The sequence below is a fragment of the Cordyceps javanica genome, chromosome 5 (assembly GCF_051103115.1).
Source record: "Cordyceps javanica chromosome 5, complete sequence".
NCBI lineage: Eukaryota > Fungi > Ascomycota > Sordariomycetes > Hypocreales > Cordycipitaceae > Cordyceps > Cordyceps javanica.
In genome coordinates this window covers 3308433-3326078 of record NC_139299.1, presented here as the reverse complement: position 1 = coordinate 3326078, position 17646 = coordinate 3308433, and the positions used below count along the sequence as shown (strand labels likewise).

At 53.3% G+C, this 17646-nt stretch overlaps 7 protein-coding genes across 7 annotated transcripts; 4 read left to right on the top strand and 3 right to left on the bottom strand.

The window, feature by feature from the left end:
• Positions 1–1722: 1722 nt before the first annotated feature.
• V2A60_008227 (uncharacterized protein) lies at positions 1723–2634 on the bottom strand (the record flags this gene model as incomplete). The annotated part of the gene is made up of 1 exon (XM_083259500.1): positions 1723–2634. The coding sequence occupies one exon, from the start codon at positions 2632–2634 to the stop codon at positions 1723–1725; it is 912 nt and encodes a 303-aa protein (XP_083115626.1).
• Positions 2635–3327: 693 nt separating this feature from the next.
• V2A60_008226 (uncharacterized protein) lies at positions 3328–4918 on the top strand (the record flags this gene model as incomplete). Its single annotated transcript, XM_083259499.1, has 4 exons — positions 3328–3609; positions 3668–3879; positions 3942–4167; positions 4226–4918. The coding sequence occupies 4 exons, from the start codon at positions 3328–3330 to the stop codon at positions 4916–4918; spliced, it is 1413 nt and encodes a 470-aa protein (XP_083115625.1).
• Positions 4919–5470: 552 nt separating this feature from the next.
• On the top strand, positions 5471–6765 carry V2A60_008225 (phosphoprotein phosphatase methylesterase 1; the record flags this gene model as incomplete). The annotated part of the gene is made up of 2 exons (XM_083259498.1): positions 5471–5676; positions 5748–6765. 2 exons carry the CDS (start codon positions 5471–5473, stop codon positions 6763–6765), a joined length of 1224 nt encoding a protein of 407 aa, XP_083115624.1.
• Positions 6766–8311: 1546 nt separating this feature from the next.
• V2A60_008224 (CFEM domain-containing protein) lies at positions 8312–8910 on the top strand (the record flags this gene model as incomplete). The annotated part of the gene is made up of 2 exons (XM_083259497.1): positions 8312–8398; positions 8491–8910. The coding sequence occupies 2 exons, from the start codon at positions 8312–8314 to the stop codon at positions 8908–8910; spliced, it is 507 nt and encodes a 168-aa protein (XP_083115623.1).
• Positions 8911–9382: 472 nt separating this feature from the next.
• Positions 9383–10646, bottom strand: V2A60_008223 (pyridoxal phosphate-dependent transferase; the record flags this gene model as incomplete). Its single annotated transcript, XM_083259496.1, has 2 exons — positions 9383–9444; positions 9506–10646. 2 exons carry the CDS (start codon positions 10644–10646, stop codon positions 9383–9385), a joined length of 1203 nt encoding a protein of 400 aa, XP_083115622.1.
• A 2186-nt stretch (positions 10647–12832) lies between these two features.
• On the top strand, positions 12833–14194 carry V2A60_008222 (phosphotransferase family protein; the record flags this gene model as incomplete). Its single annotated transcript, XM_083259495.1, has 2 exons — positions 12833–12937; positions 13022–14194. 2 exons carry the CDS (start codon positions 12833–12835, stop codon positions 14192–14194), a joined length of 1278 nt encoding a protein of 425 aa, XP_083115621.1.
• A 2066-nt stretch (positions 14195–16260) lies between these two features.
• Positions 16261–17106, bottom strand: V2A60_008221 (aminoglycoside phosphotransferase family protein; the record flags this gene model as incomplete). The annotated part of the gene is made up of 1 exon (XM_083259494.1): positions 16261–17106. One exon carries the CDS (start codon positions 17104–17106, stop codon positions 16261–16263), a length of 846 nt encoding a protein of 281 aa, XP_083115620.1.
• Positions 17107–17646: the final 540 nt, after the last annotated feature.

Here is a 17646-nt window from a genome sequence, read left to right as displayed (position 1 = left end):
CGCAGTCATGGGTGCGGTGGTTACGGCTGCATAAGATGACCCAGATATACATGCAATTTGCTTTTTTCTCGGAGAATACGTCGTATTCTTGACACACTCAAAATCAAACAAGTACTGAGTAGACTTGATACAGGGCCATCTTGGAATCACCAACACAACCGGCACCTGGTTTCAGCAGCGCCGCCATTGACATGCTGCGATGCCATCATCTTCCACCCCTGGTTAGAGTTGTCCATTTGCAATCCTGACGCTGGACCAGCAAGTCTTTGTTTTGGGAATTGCAACCCAACGAGCGGGTTGGCCCAACCGGCGGAATTCTGTGTCTCACACATATGAGAGATGGGAAGTAGGAGAGACAACACTTTCAAACCGAGACCGGGATGATGCATGAACCTTTGCGGAGCGGTATATGGATGTGTTCACTCGACGGCCTCTGCCTCGATGTCTCAAAAGCGTCCTCAGACGGGCTCGTCCACAATTCTCCTCGGGGTTCTGCGAAAAAAAAGAGGACGTCAGCATTAGCTGCTGTTGTTAGTTAGCGGGTCGTTGTCCGAATCGCAGCCTAGGCCCGTTCTAACAATGGCCCTATCTATGCTAGTGCACAGGGGGAAGCTTCCGCGCGGTCCACCATGTCGTCTCCAACCCAAGAGAAGAAGGGAGGGACGTTTGGCCTCGTTGGGTACTGCGACCGCCGGGCGGCGGCGCGTCGAAGGCACAAGTCTCATCGTCATGTAGGCAAACAAGGGCGGGGGGGAAGGGACACCGCTAAAATGGCGTCGATTGCTGCAGGTCGTCGTCCCTCGACACCAATCATTACTGGTGAGAAACCCCCTGTGGGAAACGATTTGAATTGTCCAAGACATGGAAAGGCGTCGGGCAGATGCTGCGGAGCCGCCCAAGAGACAAGGGAGACTTGTGTTGTGACTGGGCAGATCAGCTTCCAAGAGCCATTCAGGACGATGGCCATGCGCGCCTGGGGAATGACGGGCAGATCCTTTCCCAGAGTGTCGGGCCAACCAGGCCGGTGCGGAGAAGCCATATACCTGTTGTAATGGCCTGATTTCGGACATGTTTGCAGGGGGTGGCGGTATCTTGTTCCGAGGATGAGAGGCCATGGGCAAAGCAACTGCAAAGCTGCCTTGCCGCACTCTTTCTCATGCCGGCCCAGCACTTCTGGTGTATAAGCCGCTAGCCTTGGTAGGCGTGTTTTTTTTTTTTTTTTTTTTTTTTTTTAAATAGAAAACTGTTGGGGGCGATTTCTTAGTGTTGGCTGAGAGCTGAATTACCCCATGTTGTAGGCCAAAAAGGGGACTGACTTCTCTCAACGTATGCAACTCGTTGCCGATACCAAAGATGCATACGGAGTACCCGACACTAATCAAGAAAAGTTTTCCCAACATTGGTTGGATTGTATGGATGGATCGGTCTCGATTTGGCCAGCCACGCATCGTAGATAAGATCGAGCAAAAATCTGGCACTGTAAATGAACACACAAGACAACAAAGTTGAGTTGGCTGCCACTACTCCATACTGATGCTGACTCGATCACTTACTTGCGGTGCTATTGATAGAACGGGTATGATTCAAGAGAGAGAGACAAGAAACTTGTTTTAGATGTCATGATGTACAGACTCGGTAGATACAATACGGCGTGAGACAATGTATGCACGTACAAGCAGATTGGTTGTTCACTCCTCCGCCCCCTTTGATGCCAATCAATGCTCACGACCCTCCCTGGCCACCTGGTTTCCTGGCAGTCACCGACACGTAGCGCCAGTACTTGCGCGCGTTGTAGGCGTAGGCGCCGCCCACCGTGTTGATGAAGTACCTTTGCAAGCCCAGCAGCTGGATGAAGAAGTTGGGGACGAGGGCGAGGAGCCAGAACAGCCGGAGCATCGGCCGCACGTTCTCCGAGTAGTCGCGCACGCGGACGTCGACGAAGCCGGCGCCCTCGAGCAGCCGCTCAAAGTGGCCCTGGCGGGCAATGTCCCAGGTCGGCATGGCGCCGTGCGCAGACATTTGTCTCATCGCCTTGGCAAGCTCGGGGCCGATCTCCTCCTCGGACGAGAAGTTGTAGTCGTACTCGTTCAAAACAATGTGGCCGCCGGGCCGCAGAACGCGGTACAGTTCCGCTGCCACCTTGGTGGCGTCATCGGCGTGCACCAGCGTCTCCATCGTGAAGGCGCCGTCAAACGACCCGGGCTCCAGCGTCTGCAGGTTGTGGTAGTCCATCTTTTGCACAGACACCCTGCTCTGCAGCGGCCCCGACTTGGCAATGTTCCGTCGCGCCTTTTCCAGGTGATGGTCCATTATGTCGATGCCCGTCATCTGCAGCCCGCGGCCAGCAAGGTACAGCGAGACGTGGCCGACACCGCAACCTGCATCCAGGACTCGAGAGCCAGCAGGAAGGTCTAGGCTGTCAAACAGCTTCTGTTCCATCCGCCGGAGCGGTCCGCTCACTGGCAGCATCCACCACGTATCCTTTTCCCAGTATCCAAAGTGCCGTGTGCCACCCAGGACAAGACGATAACCGATCCTGGACTCTAGTGACTGGTATAGCGTCTGAACAGCCGGGTGATCATCGATTATGGGCTCGTTTTTAGACGCCGGGACGGTGGTGGTTGAGGTCGCCATGGTCGCTCGCCCCTTACTGCTTGCTGTCGCACTTGAACGGCGCGCCGTGTGCCTACTACCATTGTCAGTCATTGCGCCAAGGGGGTCAGGCTCTGCAGACCTTACCACGTCTTCCCTACAGAGAAATGATGGCCTTTCTCAGCCGCAAAGTCTGTTTCGCAGTGCTCTTTTGGTTTGCTGACGCTGCGGCTGTTGTTTCGAATACTTTCGCGGAGAGCGGGCTGTAGCGAGGAGAAAGGTATCCCATCCACATTTAAGCGCCCATCCCAGTCAACAAGCCCCCGGCCTGGCATGTGATTGGCCTAACAATTCTCCCCGTCGATCCATGGCCCCCCAACTACCTACATTATTTTCCCTCGCAACATCACCATGAAGGTTAGCCATTACATACCGGCATTGGTTAGCCGCCAGGAATTTAAGGCGGGGGGTAGATGACTGGCCCGGGTTGGCCCAGCTCGAGAGGGAAAACCCACGGGCTACTGCATGCCAGGCTGTCAGCCGGGCGGTTATGCGCTGCCCCAGCTTTGGTCTACCCAATTTGCCAAGGAAGAGAATCTTGATAAGCTGCAAGTAGCTTTGTGTTGCATGTCGGAGAGAATTAATAAAGAACCATGCACTGCCCCGATGCACGACCCGGAAACTTGATCTACAGTCCATTTCACCGCATCTTTGGTGTTGTCTGCCGCTCAAGTCATGGGCAACTTCGCAGCGCCCTCGTTCTTGACCAAAAACGAGACTGTTGGATGGGCGCCTTCCGACAATACAAGGGGAACAGCCGACATCATCTGGTCTAGCTGCGTCACTATAGCGCTCTGCGTCTGGGTGTCGTCGTATCCTAACGTGCCTGCTCCCACTGATCGATGGTATCACAAAGTAGCCGACAAGGCTAATTTGGCACTGATTGGACTGCTCGGCCCTGACATACTGATGGCTCTGGCCGCCGGTCAGCTCAGCAGTGCCAGAAGAAGCATCAAGGTTCGCTGCGGCTCCTCGGCGGTACGATGACAGAGTATTTAACCTGATTGTAACATAGAAGTTTAACCAGCTGCCCGGAGTCTCTTGGTCGCTGACCCATGGCTTTTTTGCAGATATGGGAGCTCTCCATATCGTTAGTCCGGACCACCCCGAGGGCTTCCCGGTGAATGCGGAGCAGCTGTACTATCTTGTTGAGCACGAGTTTGTTGATATGCCGACAATTACAACCCAGCAAATACGCGACATGAGCAATTTCGATCCCCTCTCGAAGTAAATGATTACCATATTCGATCACGTCGCATCACCAAGACCAATACACTGACTTGGTGCAGGGCTATTACGCTGTGGCAGATGCTTTGGTACACCATCACCGTGGGTGTCAGACTACAGCATGGCTACAGCATTACAACCCTCGAGCTCACGACAGTCACGTTCGCTGTCGTGATGCTGGCAACCTCTGCGATGTTGTTCCTCAAGCCCCAGATCTCCACCGTCACATATCTACACACCAAAGGCATGTGCAGCATGGCGTCGGTGCGAGAATTCGCTCGCCACAAGGTAGACGACCCTGAAACACTACCGTCTACAGTTAAAAGTTGGATATTGATCGTTGCAGACGCACCCTCTTTTGCCCGCAAAATGGTATCGGACACCCATGGACTTTGCTTCTCCACGATGCTTTGTGATGGATAAGCATTGGGCATACTATGCCGATCTCAGCAGCAGAGCCAAACTTCCTCTATTTCACCGTGCTACTAAGCCGCAGTGGGATAGGATACCATCTGATGTATGGTACCGTGTCGAGGGCTACCTGATACCAACCGCACTGGCTGTGCAGCTACCGTTTTGCATCGCTTTCCTGGCCGCCTGGAATTTTTATTTCCCTTCGAGTACAGAAAGATTACTGTGGCGAGCGGCGAGCGTCTTCCATGCGCTGTACTCCACCCTGGGCACAGCCTATTATTTGTACACGCTCTTTGCTGGGAAAGACACAAAGTACACGACAAGAGCAATCACCAGCTCGCCCTCGGCGACGCCAATCGATCCATCAGCTGGGCCCCTGCCAGCTACAAAACGATTTCTAGCTCGGCTTCAGCGGTGGGCTGAAAGCATGCGAAATTTGTCGATACACCAGGAACCTGACATGGCTATGTCACTTCGATGGACCATTAGCATATTTTTCCCTACAGTCATTTACATATTTTGTCGCCTTTATTTTTACGTCGAAGATTTCGCTTGTTTGCGATCTCAGCCCGGCGATGTTTATGCTCCTATTCCTAGCCTGCTCCAGATCTTCTCAATAGGTTGAAGGGGGCCGTAAGCGGAGACGGCAACCAACATTAACTACGCATAACTGTTGAGACCTGGTGCCTGCAGCGCTGAGCTAGGAAAGGGAATACCCTGGGTTCACGGAACAGATTGACGAGTTGCTTCTCTGGGAGTAAGCGTCTTAATTGTCCCAGCTACCTAATTCTTCCATCTAAAGCTTGGCAGCAAAGGCAAACTTTAATTGCTTCAGACAGACTTTCTTAGCGTGAAGAGGGGAGAAGGAAGTGCAGGTAGTTGGTCACAGTTTACATTGCATGTGAAAGCCTGGGAGCAATAAATCAATAATCAAATAAGGCGATTACATGTATTGAGTTTTTAGCATAATCTCACGCACACTCCTCCAGTCGCTCGACAGTTTGCAACCGCAGATTTTGAACCTCTGTATGTGCCCTCTGCTGCCACGCGATTCTTCATTGGACCCCACAATGCGCAGCGACCCCGCGTCACTGATAATGACGGCACTGTTTGATCAGAGATTTGTCCATCAACGACAACGAGGACTGACGGCTGGACCCCTTTCCTCGTGCCTGCAATGAGCGACCTTCAGAGGGCTTGGGCCAAGTCAAAGCTCGGAATCGCACACGAGACGTTTGACGAGGCCGAGGAGGAGTATGTCGTAGCCGAGACGGAAACCGCAGCGGACGACGACTCATCTTCGGCGTCCTCGGCGTCCTCGGTTTCCTCGACCGGCACCGTCGTGCCAACCGCCAACCAACGGCTATTTGCACGACCTAATGGGTAAGACGGTGACTTTATTCCCTTTATTCCAAGCGCGAAAAACGGGCATCTCCGCTGACACGGCGTGCAAGCGTCTCTCGGGGGCGGACGCTGGAGCAGATCCCATGGACGACATTTTTTGAGCGGGAATTGTTCATGGAGTCGGGCGACCAGTCGGTCAGATTCCACGCCTATCTCAGCTCACCTGTCGAGAAGGGCCCTCTCTTTGTGATGCACCACGGGGCCGGCTCGTCGGGGCTGTCGTTTGCAGTGGTTGGATCCGAGATACGGAAGCGGATGCCCAACGCCGGCATCCTCGCGGTAGACTGCCGCGGCCATGGCTTGACGACGACCAAGAACGAAGGCGATGTGGATTTGAAGCTGCAGACCCTGTCCTCGGACCTCTTGTTCGTGATCGAGGCGGTGCGGACGCAGATGAACTGGGCAGCGCTACCGCCGCTCGTCCTCGTGGGGCACTCGCTCGGCGGCGCCGTCGTGACAGACCTGGCCAGCACCAAGAGGCTCGGCGCGTCCCTGCTCGCGTACGCGGTGCTCGACGTCGTCGAGGGATCCGCCATTGACGCCCTGCAGAGCATGCAGACCTACCTCTCGACGCGGCCCGGCGGGTTCGCGAGCGTCGAGTCGGGCATCGACTGGCACATCCGCACGCGCACCGTGCGCAACTCGACCTCGGCGCGCGCCTCGGTGCCGGCGCTGCTGCGCCGGGTGGACGACGCGGCGTCTGCCCCCGCGCCCGCGCCCGCGCCCGGGACGGGCGAGCGCCCGTGGCGGTGGCGGACCGACCTCGCGGCGACGCAGCCGTTCTGGGAGGGCTGGTTCGCCGGGCTGAGCAGCAAGTTCCTGGCGGCGCCCGGCGGCAAGCTGCTGCTGCTCGCCGGGACGGACCGCCTGGACACGGAGCTGACGATTGGCCAGATGCAGGGCAAGTACAACTTGCAGGTGTTCCCGGAGGCGGGTCACTTCATCCACGAGGACCTGCCGGAGCAGACGGCGGTCAGCCTGGTCGACTTTTACAAGCGCAACGACAGGAGCCAGCTCGTGCTGCCGCCCAAGGTTTCGGATCTACTGAAGCAGGGCAAGAAGGTATAGATAGAGAGGCGTTGGTGGGGGCAGGGGGAAATGAGGATCGTTGTGTGTGCGGGCTTTTGTTTCTGCGGCGCATTACTGGAAAAGACATGATTTTGTTTTATACGGATAGATGGAGCTGAAGTTTGCATGGATTTGTTATTTTTCACCTAAAGCCCACCCGAATTTAATCGCCTGGCCATGGTTGCGCAGGAGGATAGTCGTATGAGAGATGAGAGATGCACGCGTTTTTGTCTGGCTGGTATCCTCTGGGTCAACCGTTTGATTGCTCCATGCATTGACAATGTTGGACTTATTTCTCCCAGCTGATGAGCTTGGCTATCGGTTCACTTTGTCCCCAGCCGTTTTGGAGTATCGCGCCGGCGCACGCACACCCAGGCCGCCCGACATTGCGTCGCTAGTTACGCTTCGACGGCTGGGTTGATCAGTAAAGGAAATCGCTGGCCTCAGCTCCCGGGGGCTTTTATCATCGGCCAATTTCCCGCCGTCTTCCAATGAGACTTGGATGAGCAGGCCACCCCTCCCCCCCGGCTCGACGGCAGTGGAACCACAGTTTGGGGAGAACGATTGGCTGGCGGCGCCGAGAGCGGTGGCAATGAGTGACGAATGGGCCGGAGGTCATTTGCCGTTGTAGGGAAAAGCTGTGCGTTGGGATGGCAGATGAAGTCGCACGGGGAAGTTCTAGTGTCTTGGGTCCAAGTATGCCATGACGCAAAATGTAATGATGTCTTTCATCGTCAATGTTTTTTTTTCGGTACGACTGGTCAGGCACCGATCAAGAAACGAAAACGGGACGGCCCTTTTTGCGAACCCACCAGGCATCGCCGAGCCGGTTAAAAAAAGGGAAAAAAAGAACTCAAAATCAAAATCAAAAGACCGTCTTTTTATCTTGCTATTCGGGCCGGCTTGTATACTATAACTACCTGTCAGCGCAATACACTTAGAAGTACCCGTAATCGCCTCGACCAGCATCGCCACAGTACCTTGGTAGGCAAATACCTGTTAGTGTAAACAATCTACGGCGACTTTAAGCCTATATTAGCACTCTCTTACAGGGACCACAGCCCCCTGTGGCCAGTCATTTGTTAGCAGCTGTTAGCGGCTCTTGGTGGCCCGCTACTTCTACTACCTAGCATCTAGCTACTTTAACTGGGTAAGCTACCTCAACTAATCTGGGGAAGCTCGCCTCCTTTATTACGGATACCAGTCACGTTCAATCGAGCGTCGTAGAAAAAAAAAATGCCTTTAACTTCAGTACCGAGATACAAGTTCCCCACTTGAGCTCCGAGGCCCCGTGGCTGGCGTGTCGAGTCAAAGCCACCGAGCCACCGAGTCCTTTGCGCTTGCCTCTCGCGCCGGCCCAAAATCAAGCCGTTCGTTCGCAGTGTCTCGTCCTGTTTAGTTCTTCCTTCTTCTTGCTTCATTTGTTTCTTCATCTTCCAATTCTTCATCATTAGCCAATATTATCATCCGACCCTTTTTCTCTACCTCGGCCACCTCGTATTAAAATCATCGAATTCCTAGACACCAGTCAACCCTCGAAGCCACAATGAAGTTCATCATCGCCCTGGTCGCCGCCGCCACCTCCTTGGTCGCCGCCCAGAACAACCCCCTCAACGACATTCCCAAGTGTGCTGTAAGTGGCGGCAATACAAACGGCTTCCGCTCGTTCCTGCGCGAGGGTGGCCGCCATGTTTACTATCGAGGCTAACAGTCGTCTGCCCGCAGCAAGACTGTGTCGGCAAGTTCCTGAGCGGGTCGAGCATTGCCGGCTGCAGTCTGCTCGACTACAAGTGCGTCTGCAGCAACAAGGAGTTTCTCAACGAGATTGCATGCTGCCTGGCACCCGTATGCGACGACAAGGGCAAGTCCGACACCATTGCCCTCGCCAACAAGCTCTGCAAGGCTTTCGACGTCGACCTGCCCACCGCCGTCACCTGCAACACGGCCGCCACCGCCACTCCCACCAGCACTGGCTCGTCTGGCTCGGCCTCGGCTACTTCGTCGTCGGATGCTGGCAAGACTACTAGCGCTGCCTCGTCTGGTAACCAGAGTGCTGCTGCATCGTCGACCTCCAAGCCTAATGCTGCCCCCACCAACATGGCCGGCCTTGTCGGTGCTGCCGCCGCCCTTGCCTTTGCTCTGTAAAGAACAAGCGGCAGTGCCAATGCCATGTTGCAGTCAAGCTTGATACCCGATCGGACCCCGCTGAACCGATAGTTGAAACAGAATGAAGCAAGGACAATTTGGAACACATGGCTATTGATATCGCGAGACTTGCTGTATTGCTCTGACAGGAAAATCGGGAGTCAATGGCTTCGGTCAGCGTCTCGCCATAGTGAATGTGTTGAGATAGGCTAGTTTGTGGCCCCCCAATGGCTCTGGCTGGTACATGACCTTGATAGAATATACATGAATGGCTCAACTTCATTATCGTTGCACCTCCCCGGATCTTAGGCCTGTGACGCGATGACCCCCGCCAACCCCGCCTGTGACTTGGTAGTAGACCACAGATGCTCATGACTCGGGCATAATTTACAGTTTACAGGTACATATCATCACGACTTCATCACGAACAGCAGAGATGTAATGCGAAGCCGAGGAATTGAAGCTATTGGATTCATTCGCTCGACAATGGCAGCAGCTCCTTGAGAACCTTGATTAAACCCAGCACTTCTTCCACTGCAGCACGTTATCAGCAAGGCTAGAGAGCAAGACATGCACACTTTGCCATCATACTTACTTGTGTTGTAATGCGCAAGGCTGACGCGCACGACACCGTCCTGTTTGAGCAGCAGCGTCTCGCGTACCAGCCGGTTCGAGTAGAAGGCGCCCCAGCGCAGGCCGTAGTTGGACCGCTTCTCGATGGCCTCGACGAGGTCCTTGGAGTTCCAGCCGTCGACGGTGAAGCTGACAATGGGCAGGCGGGCGGCCTGCACGGCGCGCTTGCCGTAGATGGTGATGCCGGGCACCTCGCGAAGGTAGGCGAGCAGGGCCTCGGTGAGGGCCTCCTCGTGCTCCTCCATGGCGCTCCAGGAGCCGTACTCGCCCTCGCCGAGGTAGGACACGACGGCGGAGACGGCCTGGCACAGCTCGTAGCTGCCGGCGGCGAGGCCCATCTTGTCGGCGAGGCTCGCGTGGGGGTTGAAGAAGTGGCCGAGGGAGCGCATGCGCGTCTGGGCCGACCAGCTGGCGTAGAGGGTGGCCACGTGCGGGCCGTAGACCTTGTACCAGGAGAAGACGTAAAAGTCGGCGCCGAGGGCGCGCACGTCGACGAGGCGGTGCGGGGCAAAGGCGACGCCGTCGACGCAGACGAGGGCGCCGACGGCGTGGGCGAGCTCGGCGACGGCGGCCACGTCGGTGACGGTGCCGAGCACGTTGCTCGCGTGCGTGCAGCAGACGAGGCGCGTGCGCGGCGTCAGCAGCGGCGCCAGGTCGAGCGGGTGCAGCTCCGGGTCGAGCGCGTCCCGGGGCCGCCACCAGCGGAGCTCCAGCCCCTGCCGCTCCGCGAGGTCGACCCACGGCGCAATGTTGGCCTCGTGGTCGACGGCCGAGACGACGACCTCGTCGCCGGGCCGGAAGCGCAGCGTCCACGACAGCGTCCGCAGCAGCTGCGTCGCCGACGCCCCAAAGGCCACCTCGTCCGCGTCGTTGGCCCGCACAAAGTCGGCCGCGTCGGCAAACGCCCGCCGGTAGCTCGCCGCCGCCCGCCGCCCGACCGCGTACGTCGCCCCCAGCTGCACGTTCTGGTGGCTCAGGTACTCCCGCACCGAGTCGATGACCGTGTCCAGCGTTTGGCTGCCGCCCGCGTTGTCGAAGAAGACCTGCGTGCCCGCCTGCAGCGCGGGGAAGCGCTTGCGCGCCTCGGGGTAAAAGTCCGCCATTGACTGCACCGGGGATGGATTGACCCTTTGTAGTAAGTGGACTGGGCGGGTTGAGTTTGCGACCTTTATTTTATTATACTTTTTTGCCTTATTTTCTTTTTTCGATTCTCCGGCTTTCTCATCAATCTGCAGTCTTGATGAATCCAGTAAACGTATGGGGGCAAATGGCGCGGTTCGTGAGGCAGGTCAGACGTGTGAGTTCATCTGATCGATGATGGGCTGTCCACCCCATGTGCGGGGTAAGCTTGCTCATGGCGGCGTAACTGGTCCGGGGGCGCCAATTTAAAGTGACCAGGTAATACTTAAGTCGTCCCATCGAGGCGTGGATTTACGGTCCTGACTCGTTTAGCTTAGTCTATGGCCTCCATCCAAGGAGGACTACAGTCGTGGCCGGTACTCGGCGCGGACTGGACGGCTTCATATTGTACGTTCATACATCAACCTGTGTTGGGCCGACTCGTTTGGTCTCCAAAGTTGGGTTCTCGGCGCCTTTTGTATCCCATCTAATACATGTTCCTCGAAAACTTGAGACAAAGTGCCGTAACGAGACAGTTAGCCGCGGCCGAGGCGCAACCACCCAAAACACCTGGGGCTGGAGACTGCCCGTGACCTTCAGCGCGAAAGAAAAAGAAAGCTAGTTACCTAAAAGGGAAAAATAGCACCGGACCGTTCTCGAATATGGTTTACATACTCGGCATTTCCCTGGTTGCCGAGCCGGTCACAGCTTGTTTCGTGCACTGTCGGCAATCGCAAGCACATCTTTACCGAAAGTACGGTAGTGTCAATCTGTCAGACCCTGCTTTCGGCATCTTTGCTTTGATCATTGAAGAGACGATGTAAAGAAAGGGTGCTCGACGACCCAAGACCCGGTCGCACGCCGTTGCCATTTAACGGCGCCGTCTTCTGTAGCTGTTGCTTTTTTTGGAGCGCGACACTACGCAGTGTCTGTAGTGCCAAGAAGGAATTGGTAATCATACGGCTAGAAATGCCGGCGCTCACTGCCGTGGCGCCCGCATATTGGTTTTTGAACATGCGAGCAAGTTTGCTGTCCTCGCTCGCTCCGCTCCGTGCATGGGCTCTGTCATTGACACGGCCCCTGCTAGGACGCCGATGCGCATTCCATGACGGGGATTCTCCTACGATTGGCGCGCCGTGCAAGGGTAGCTCGGCAATAGAAGCTCAAACCCAGACTTTCTCATTCTCATTGTGCCAATTGTCCCATTCGCCTTGGAGCACGGGTGATGGCCGAGCCGGAGACGGCGCGCGGAAGAAATATATGCACGCGGACGGAGACGTCTGTGTTGACCGAAAAAAAAAGTAGCAAGCTTACAGTGTCAGATTCCAGTCTCTATTGAAGATATGTACGTACGTCCGAGTTTCAAAAAGTCCGCCTCTCATGGCAAGTTTTGCCGATCTCCCCCACAAAGGCGGCGTCCGTGAAATCTCCGGGCAGGCGCCGGCCAAAATCAAGAGTCAAGACCACCCGTGCCCGATTTCGTTAGTTCAGCCCGTTGAGCCAATGAAGCAATCAGAAAAGTCCGCTCTGGTCAATCTGTAGGTTGATGTTCCCAATGCCACACCACAGCCAACCATTTCAAGCAGACCGAGGTACAGGCGATTAATAATTTGTCATACTGGTGGGGTGACATTCGATCAAGCATCGAGTGGAGGTAAAGCCTGTTTGTGAATTTTTGACTTACGTGGCGTCTTTTTTTCTTGGTCATCGGGTATGGCGGATTTCACGAGCATAGTCTTTGTATTTGGGAATGGCAGTAGATGACGTAGCGTCGCTCTGCCGTCGCAATCTTGATACTATCCTATATGTTTATAATAATTTCTCTCGATAAAGGAAGATGGAACAACAAGGTTAATAATTATTTATTCCTTCGCGAATCTGTTATAAGTATACTACTTTTGTTTTTCTATCTATAATTATCATACAAACTATTATATTCCATAAGCTCTATCTACTCTCCAAGGGCTATACCATAGACTTCTAGTACTGTTTTATAACTTTAGCCTATATTAATATTTATCAGGTGCTAAATCGTGTACGCTTCTCATCTCGAGACGAATCTCACTGTGTGGGGCGGCTGGGGTGCCTGTTGGGTTACCCCGTGTTCATAACGGCGGCGCCTGTTGAAATGTGAAGACCTTCACCGCACATCGCCTGTTAGTTGTTCCCCATGGACGCTGATCATCTCGCCAAAGATAGGGCCGATGTTCTATTCGCCGCCTGGCTCAAGGCACTCGTCAGGAATGAACCTGAGAAGTATGCAGCTGGCCTCGCCGTAAAACACTGCAGATTCACCGCAGTATCGGGGAAGCTGCTTGGTAATGGTGCATTCAATGTCTGTTATCTAATTACTTTCTAGAATGGCCAACGTGTGGTCGTTCGATTTACCGCTATAGGACGAGTTCTTGCGCGTCACGAAAAAGTCGAGGACGAGGTGGTGGTCCTACGTTACTTGGCAGAGCACAGCGGAATCCGAGTGCCCAAAGTGCTTGGTCACGGCACATGCCAATACGGGCCTTATATTGTCATGGAATATATTGAGGGCAAAACGATGAGCGGCTATCTCCGCGATGCGTCCCGCGAACGTATTTCATTACATCCTGGCCTTCATCCCGCAGTGCTCCGGAAAGCATACCTTGGCATGGCGGATATCCTTTTAGAGCTGTCAAAGCTTGAATTTCCATTGATCGGTGCCTTGGCGCGGAATGCAGATGGTTCTTTTGTAGTGCAAAAGCAGCCGGTCACTTTCAACATGAATCGAATCTCGCAGTTTTCCAACATTGCCCTTTCTGTTCTGAAACATTCCACCTTCAAGAGCGCAGGTGATTACTTTGAGGAACTGGCGCGTCACCACATGGAACAGTTTCAACACCAACAGAATGACGCGATCGAGGACGAGGCTGATTGCCGGAAGAAGTATATCGCTCGATGCCTCTTTCGACAGATCTCACAAAGACTTTGCGATGAACGGTGCAAGGGCCCGTTTCGGCTCTTTTGTGACGATCTTTCGCCGAGAAACGTTATTGTTGACGCATCAAAGCTTGCCGTGGCCGGCGTGGTTGATTGGGAATTCACATACGCGGCTCCCGCCGAGTTTACGTATGCTGCGCCGTGGTGGCTCCTGCTTGAAACTCCCGAGGACTGGGATGAGGATTTGAACGAGTTTCTTGTGCGCTATACACCCAAGTTCAAGGTCTTTATACAGGCTCTGAAAGAATGCGAAGACGAAAAAATTCGATGCGGCTCCTTGCAAGAATCTGGGCGTATTTCGGCCGTTATGGAGAACTCTGTTGATTCTGGGCATTTCTGGGTTTGCCTCGCTTCGCGAAACAGCACCCTCTTTGACGAGATATATTGGACATTCATTGATACTAAATTTTTCGGCGCCTTCGAGACCATCGAGCAGCGCATTAGTCTGCTACGTCCTGATGAAAAAGCCTCAATGGAAAACGTGGTGCAGGAAAAACTGCGACAGCTGGAGGAGCCGGCGTTGGATATACACTATACTGTTGAAGAACTGATGGAGTTGTAATGGATCTGGGGCCCTAGCCACCAGTTGACTTATACGAATACTTGATTTATATACCTGAAGAATTCTCTTCACCGTTTACCTTTTCTCTACAGAATCTTACTATAACTATAAGATAAAAGCCTACGATAACTGTATTATAAATCAGATAAATTTCTATCATAGAAACTCATTAGAATTTAAGTATCATCATAGTTCTATCCAGATCAATATTTACTATCGACTTGCTCGCTGTCTTCTTCTTCTGACCTGCATGGTCTCTCATGTAGGTTTCCATCCTTATCTCACCAACGCCAAAATCTGCGAGGTCTGGTTGAGTGCCACATGGGCTCTTACCAGTGGTGACTCTGGACTGACACCACCTCGACCTCGGCAATCAATTTGCGTCACACGGCACTTTTGTAAATATTGGGGAAAAGAACGATAACAACACAGGCGTCAATGTCCAGATGGTTTTGACTGCCTGGGCTCACAACACCAAAAGTCGCACTGAAGGGCAACTTTATGGATCGGCCCAACTGTCTAGGTGAGCGGGCAACAGAGGTCGTCGAAGGCAGATTTAGACATGGTGCAAGACGACTTTAATTTGCTTAGCTGGATAAGTCTTATTAGAGATATCTTGCTCTCATTATTTTCTTACAAACACAGCTCCTTATTTCATAGTGTGGAATTCGCCAAGTGCACCCTCTTCGGCCTGGTACCCTGGCAGGATTCGCCTTGACTCTGTCGTGCAGCGATGGCTATCAATGGCCAGAGGAATAAAGAACGGTTCTGTCCTTCCAAGGTTTCACTGGGAGGTAATGACAGACCTGGCAGCATCTAGTTTCTATCTCACGAGCCGTGGTCTTTGTATTTGACAATGGCAGTAAATCATTTAGCGTATGATAACTATATTCTCTGCCGTCGCAATTTCGATGAGGAATACAGAACACAGCCTATAACAGCATAAACACTCACGACCGCAAAACTGACTGCCCCAGTATTCCTTTCCAAGAGAGCAATGCTGCTCTGGCCCGAGCCTCACTGAGCCCACGGCCAGATCACATGCCGAGCCAGCGCCAGAGCTTCGCTGAGCTTCTTCAACTTCAGCAGAGACTGTGACTGCAAAGCTCGAATGCGGCCGTCGCTTGGCAGATCAACGGTAGAATATGACCGGGTGACTGACTCAACACCACAAATCCCCGTGTTATTGAGGAGTCTTGGGCTGTCGCCGTCGGAAAACCATCAAGAAAGACGATGCCCAGTCAGAGGACGCCCAACACGAATCAGAGTCTACATAGTGACATCGATTCCTAATCTACCCGTAAAAATTAGGCCTGAAAACACACAGCCTGTTCAGAAAGGCAAATGTCGACATACGTATATCATCGCAGAGCATCTCAATCTGCGCATTCGTCAGGGGAAATCGCTCTGGCGCTGCCATGTCCAGAAACTGCCCGCCAGCTGGATTTTGCAGGAAACGGTTCAGCCGGCACCATTTTTCATTGTTGTCGGTGCACAAGTAACCCTAAACGCGCGTGATGATGACCGCCTTGTGTTGTCCGACGATGGCGAATCGGCATGCATCTAGAAAGCGACCAACTGGCCACTTCAAGGGAGACGCCAAACTTGCAAACTATTTGTACGTCGGCCTTGTCGTTCCTTGATATAACTGCCTGAGAAGCCACCGTGCGGCAAATTCCATATCTGTGGCGAATCTACTCAGTTGTTCAGGGATACACACGCTTATGGCAGAAGTTGGCGCATGTTATAACAGACACGGGTATAGATTCATGTTAATAGATTGTGTTATTTACGTCAGATATCCGTTTCTAATTCGAGTATCTGTTTACCAGAGCCTGCACTGATAGCTTAAACAATGTACAACAATGTAAGCGAATAGACTGATGGCCTTGCAAGAGCCGCGACAAGTTGGTCATTAATTGGATCGCCCATAGACACGACATGATGCAAAGTCCTGGCTAAAGAATCGATGGCTTCTCTGCACCTTTCCCGTCAAAATTAAATCATTCTACATGCTAATAATTTGGAGCAATGACAAGGAGAGATTGTCGCTCTTCTTACGGATGTTAGTCTCCGCTGAATTTCCGGCGATAAATTTCTGCTGTCAGAGCTTCAGGAAATGGCTCGAGAAATCGCCCGACCTCTTCTTGCCAAAATGGATTGTACGGGTTCACGTGCCACGTACTTGTATACTCCCAGTACGGGGGCATCCACGCGGCGGTTTCCCAGTCCACGATGCCAACAACTTCATCACCACGAGCCAGGATATTGAAAGAGCTCAGGTCTCCGTGCGTGAACACCGAGGCGGGCCACGGCTGCTTGTGGAAGTCGATTAAGCGAGCTAGATCCGGTACGAATTCTCCATTACACACAGGCTCCTCAAAGTTGCCTCGGAGTTCCCTATGAAAATCTGCAATGTTGCGGAACGGCCCCCATTGGTGAGGGCCCGGCAGCCGCTGGTCATAGATGGGCCCGCCATCAATGTTGGATATACTGGCTCCTGAAGGATTCGGGATTTGGCGGAGCTGCCTCATCATACCGCGCAGGCTATTCAGAATACGAGTCCGAGAGTCCGGCGTGCGGCGACACCAATCACCAGCGAGGCATGTACCGTCAATAAGTTCCATAATAATATATACGCGCCCCCTGTGCTCAAACGCGCTATAGACCTTCGGAACTGGAATCTTTGTGTTCTCAGAGACGAACCGCATGGCGGACGCTTCAGCGAGCAGCGTGAATGGGGTTGACTTGACGCAGACACTCCAAAGTATGATGAGGACTCCTGGTCCAATGTACTTGATGAGACGTGTATAGCTAAGAATTCGTGAGATCCACCGGATGGAAAGCATCTTGTACAAGATATGGATGGTCCATCGTATAAGAAAGGTATCGTTAATTGGCTGGGACGCCATGATGATGTTCACGTCAGGTTACAGAGACGACCGCCAAACTTGCCAGCCATTTGTCCGAATAGAGAGCCTACGGCAAGGGTGGTGAGCGGCGGCAGAATATAGGTAGTTTCTAACCATCAGAGCTATAAAAATAATACCATATGATACATAAAGAAAAGAAATTAAACAATAATGGGGGCCTCATCTAGTGGTATTAATAAATCCTCTACGGCCGTACATGCGTCAATTGAACAAGATGACCTTGCAAAAAGCAGGTGTTAAGGACGAGCCCGCAAGTCACGCTAGCGGCGACCAACAGCGACCAATACTCACACACCTTGAACTGACAAACAGTCTGGGCTTCACAATGGTATAGAATATAAAGTAAAAATGCTAAGTCACTAGCATGTACGACCATAGCCGAGTGAAAAATCTGGATCCCGTCTGATCTCCGATCGATAACCACTTGAGCGCCAGATTAGTAGTTGGGTCGGTGACGACCAGCGAACACCGGGTGTTGTACATTTTTGTCGTTTTTTTTATTCAACCCTTTTGCCTTGG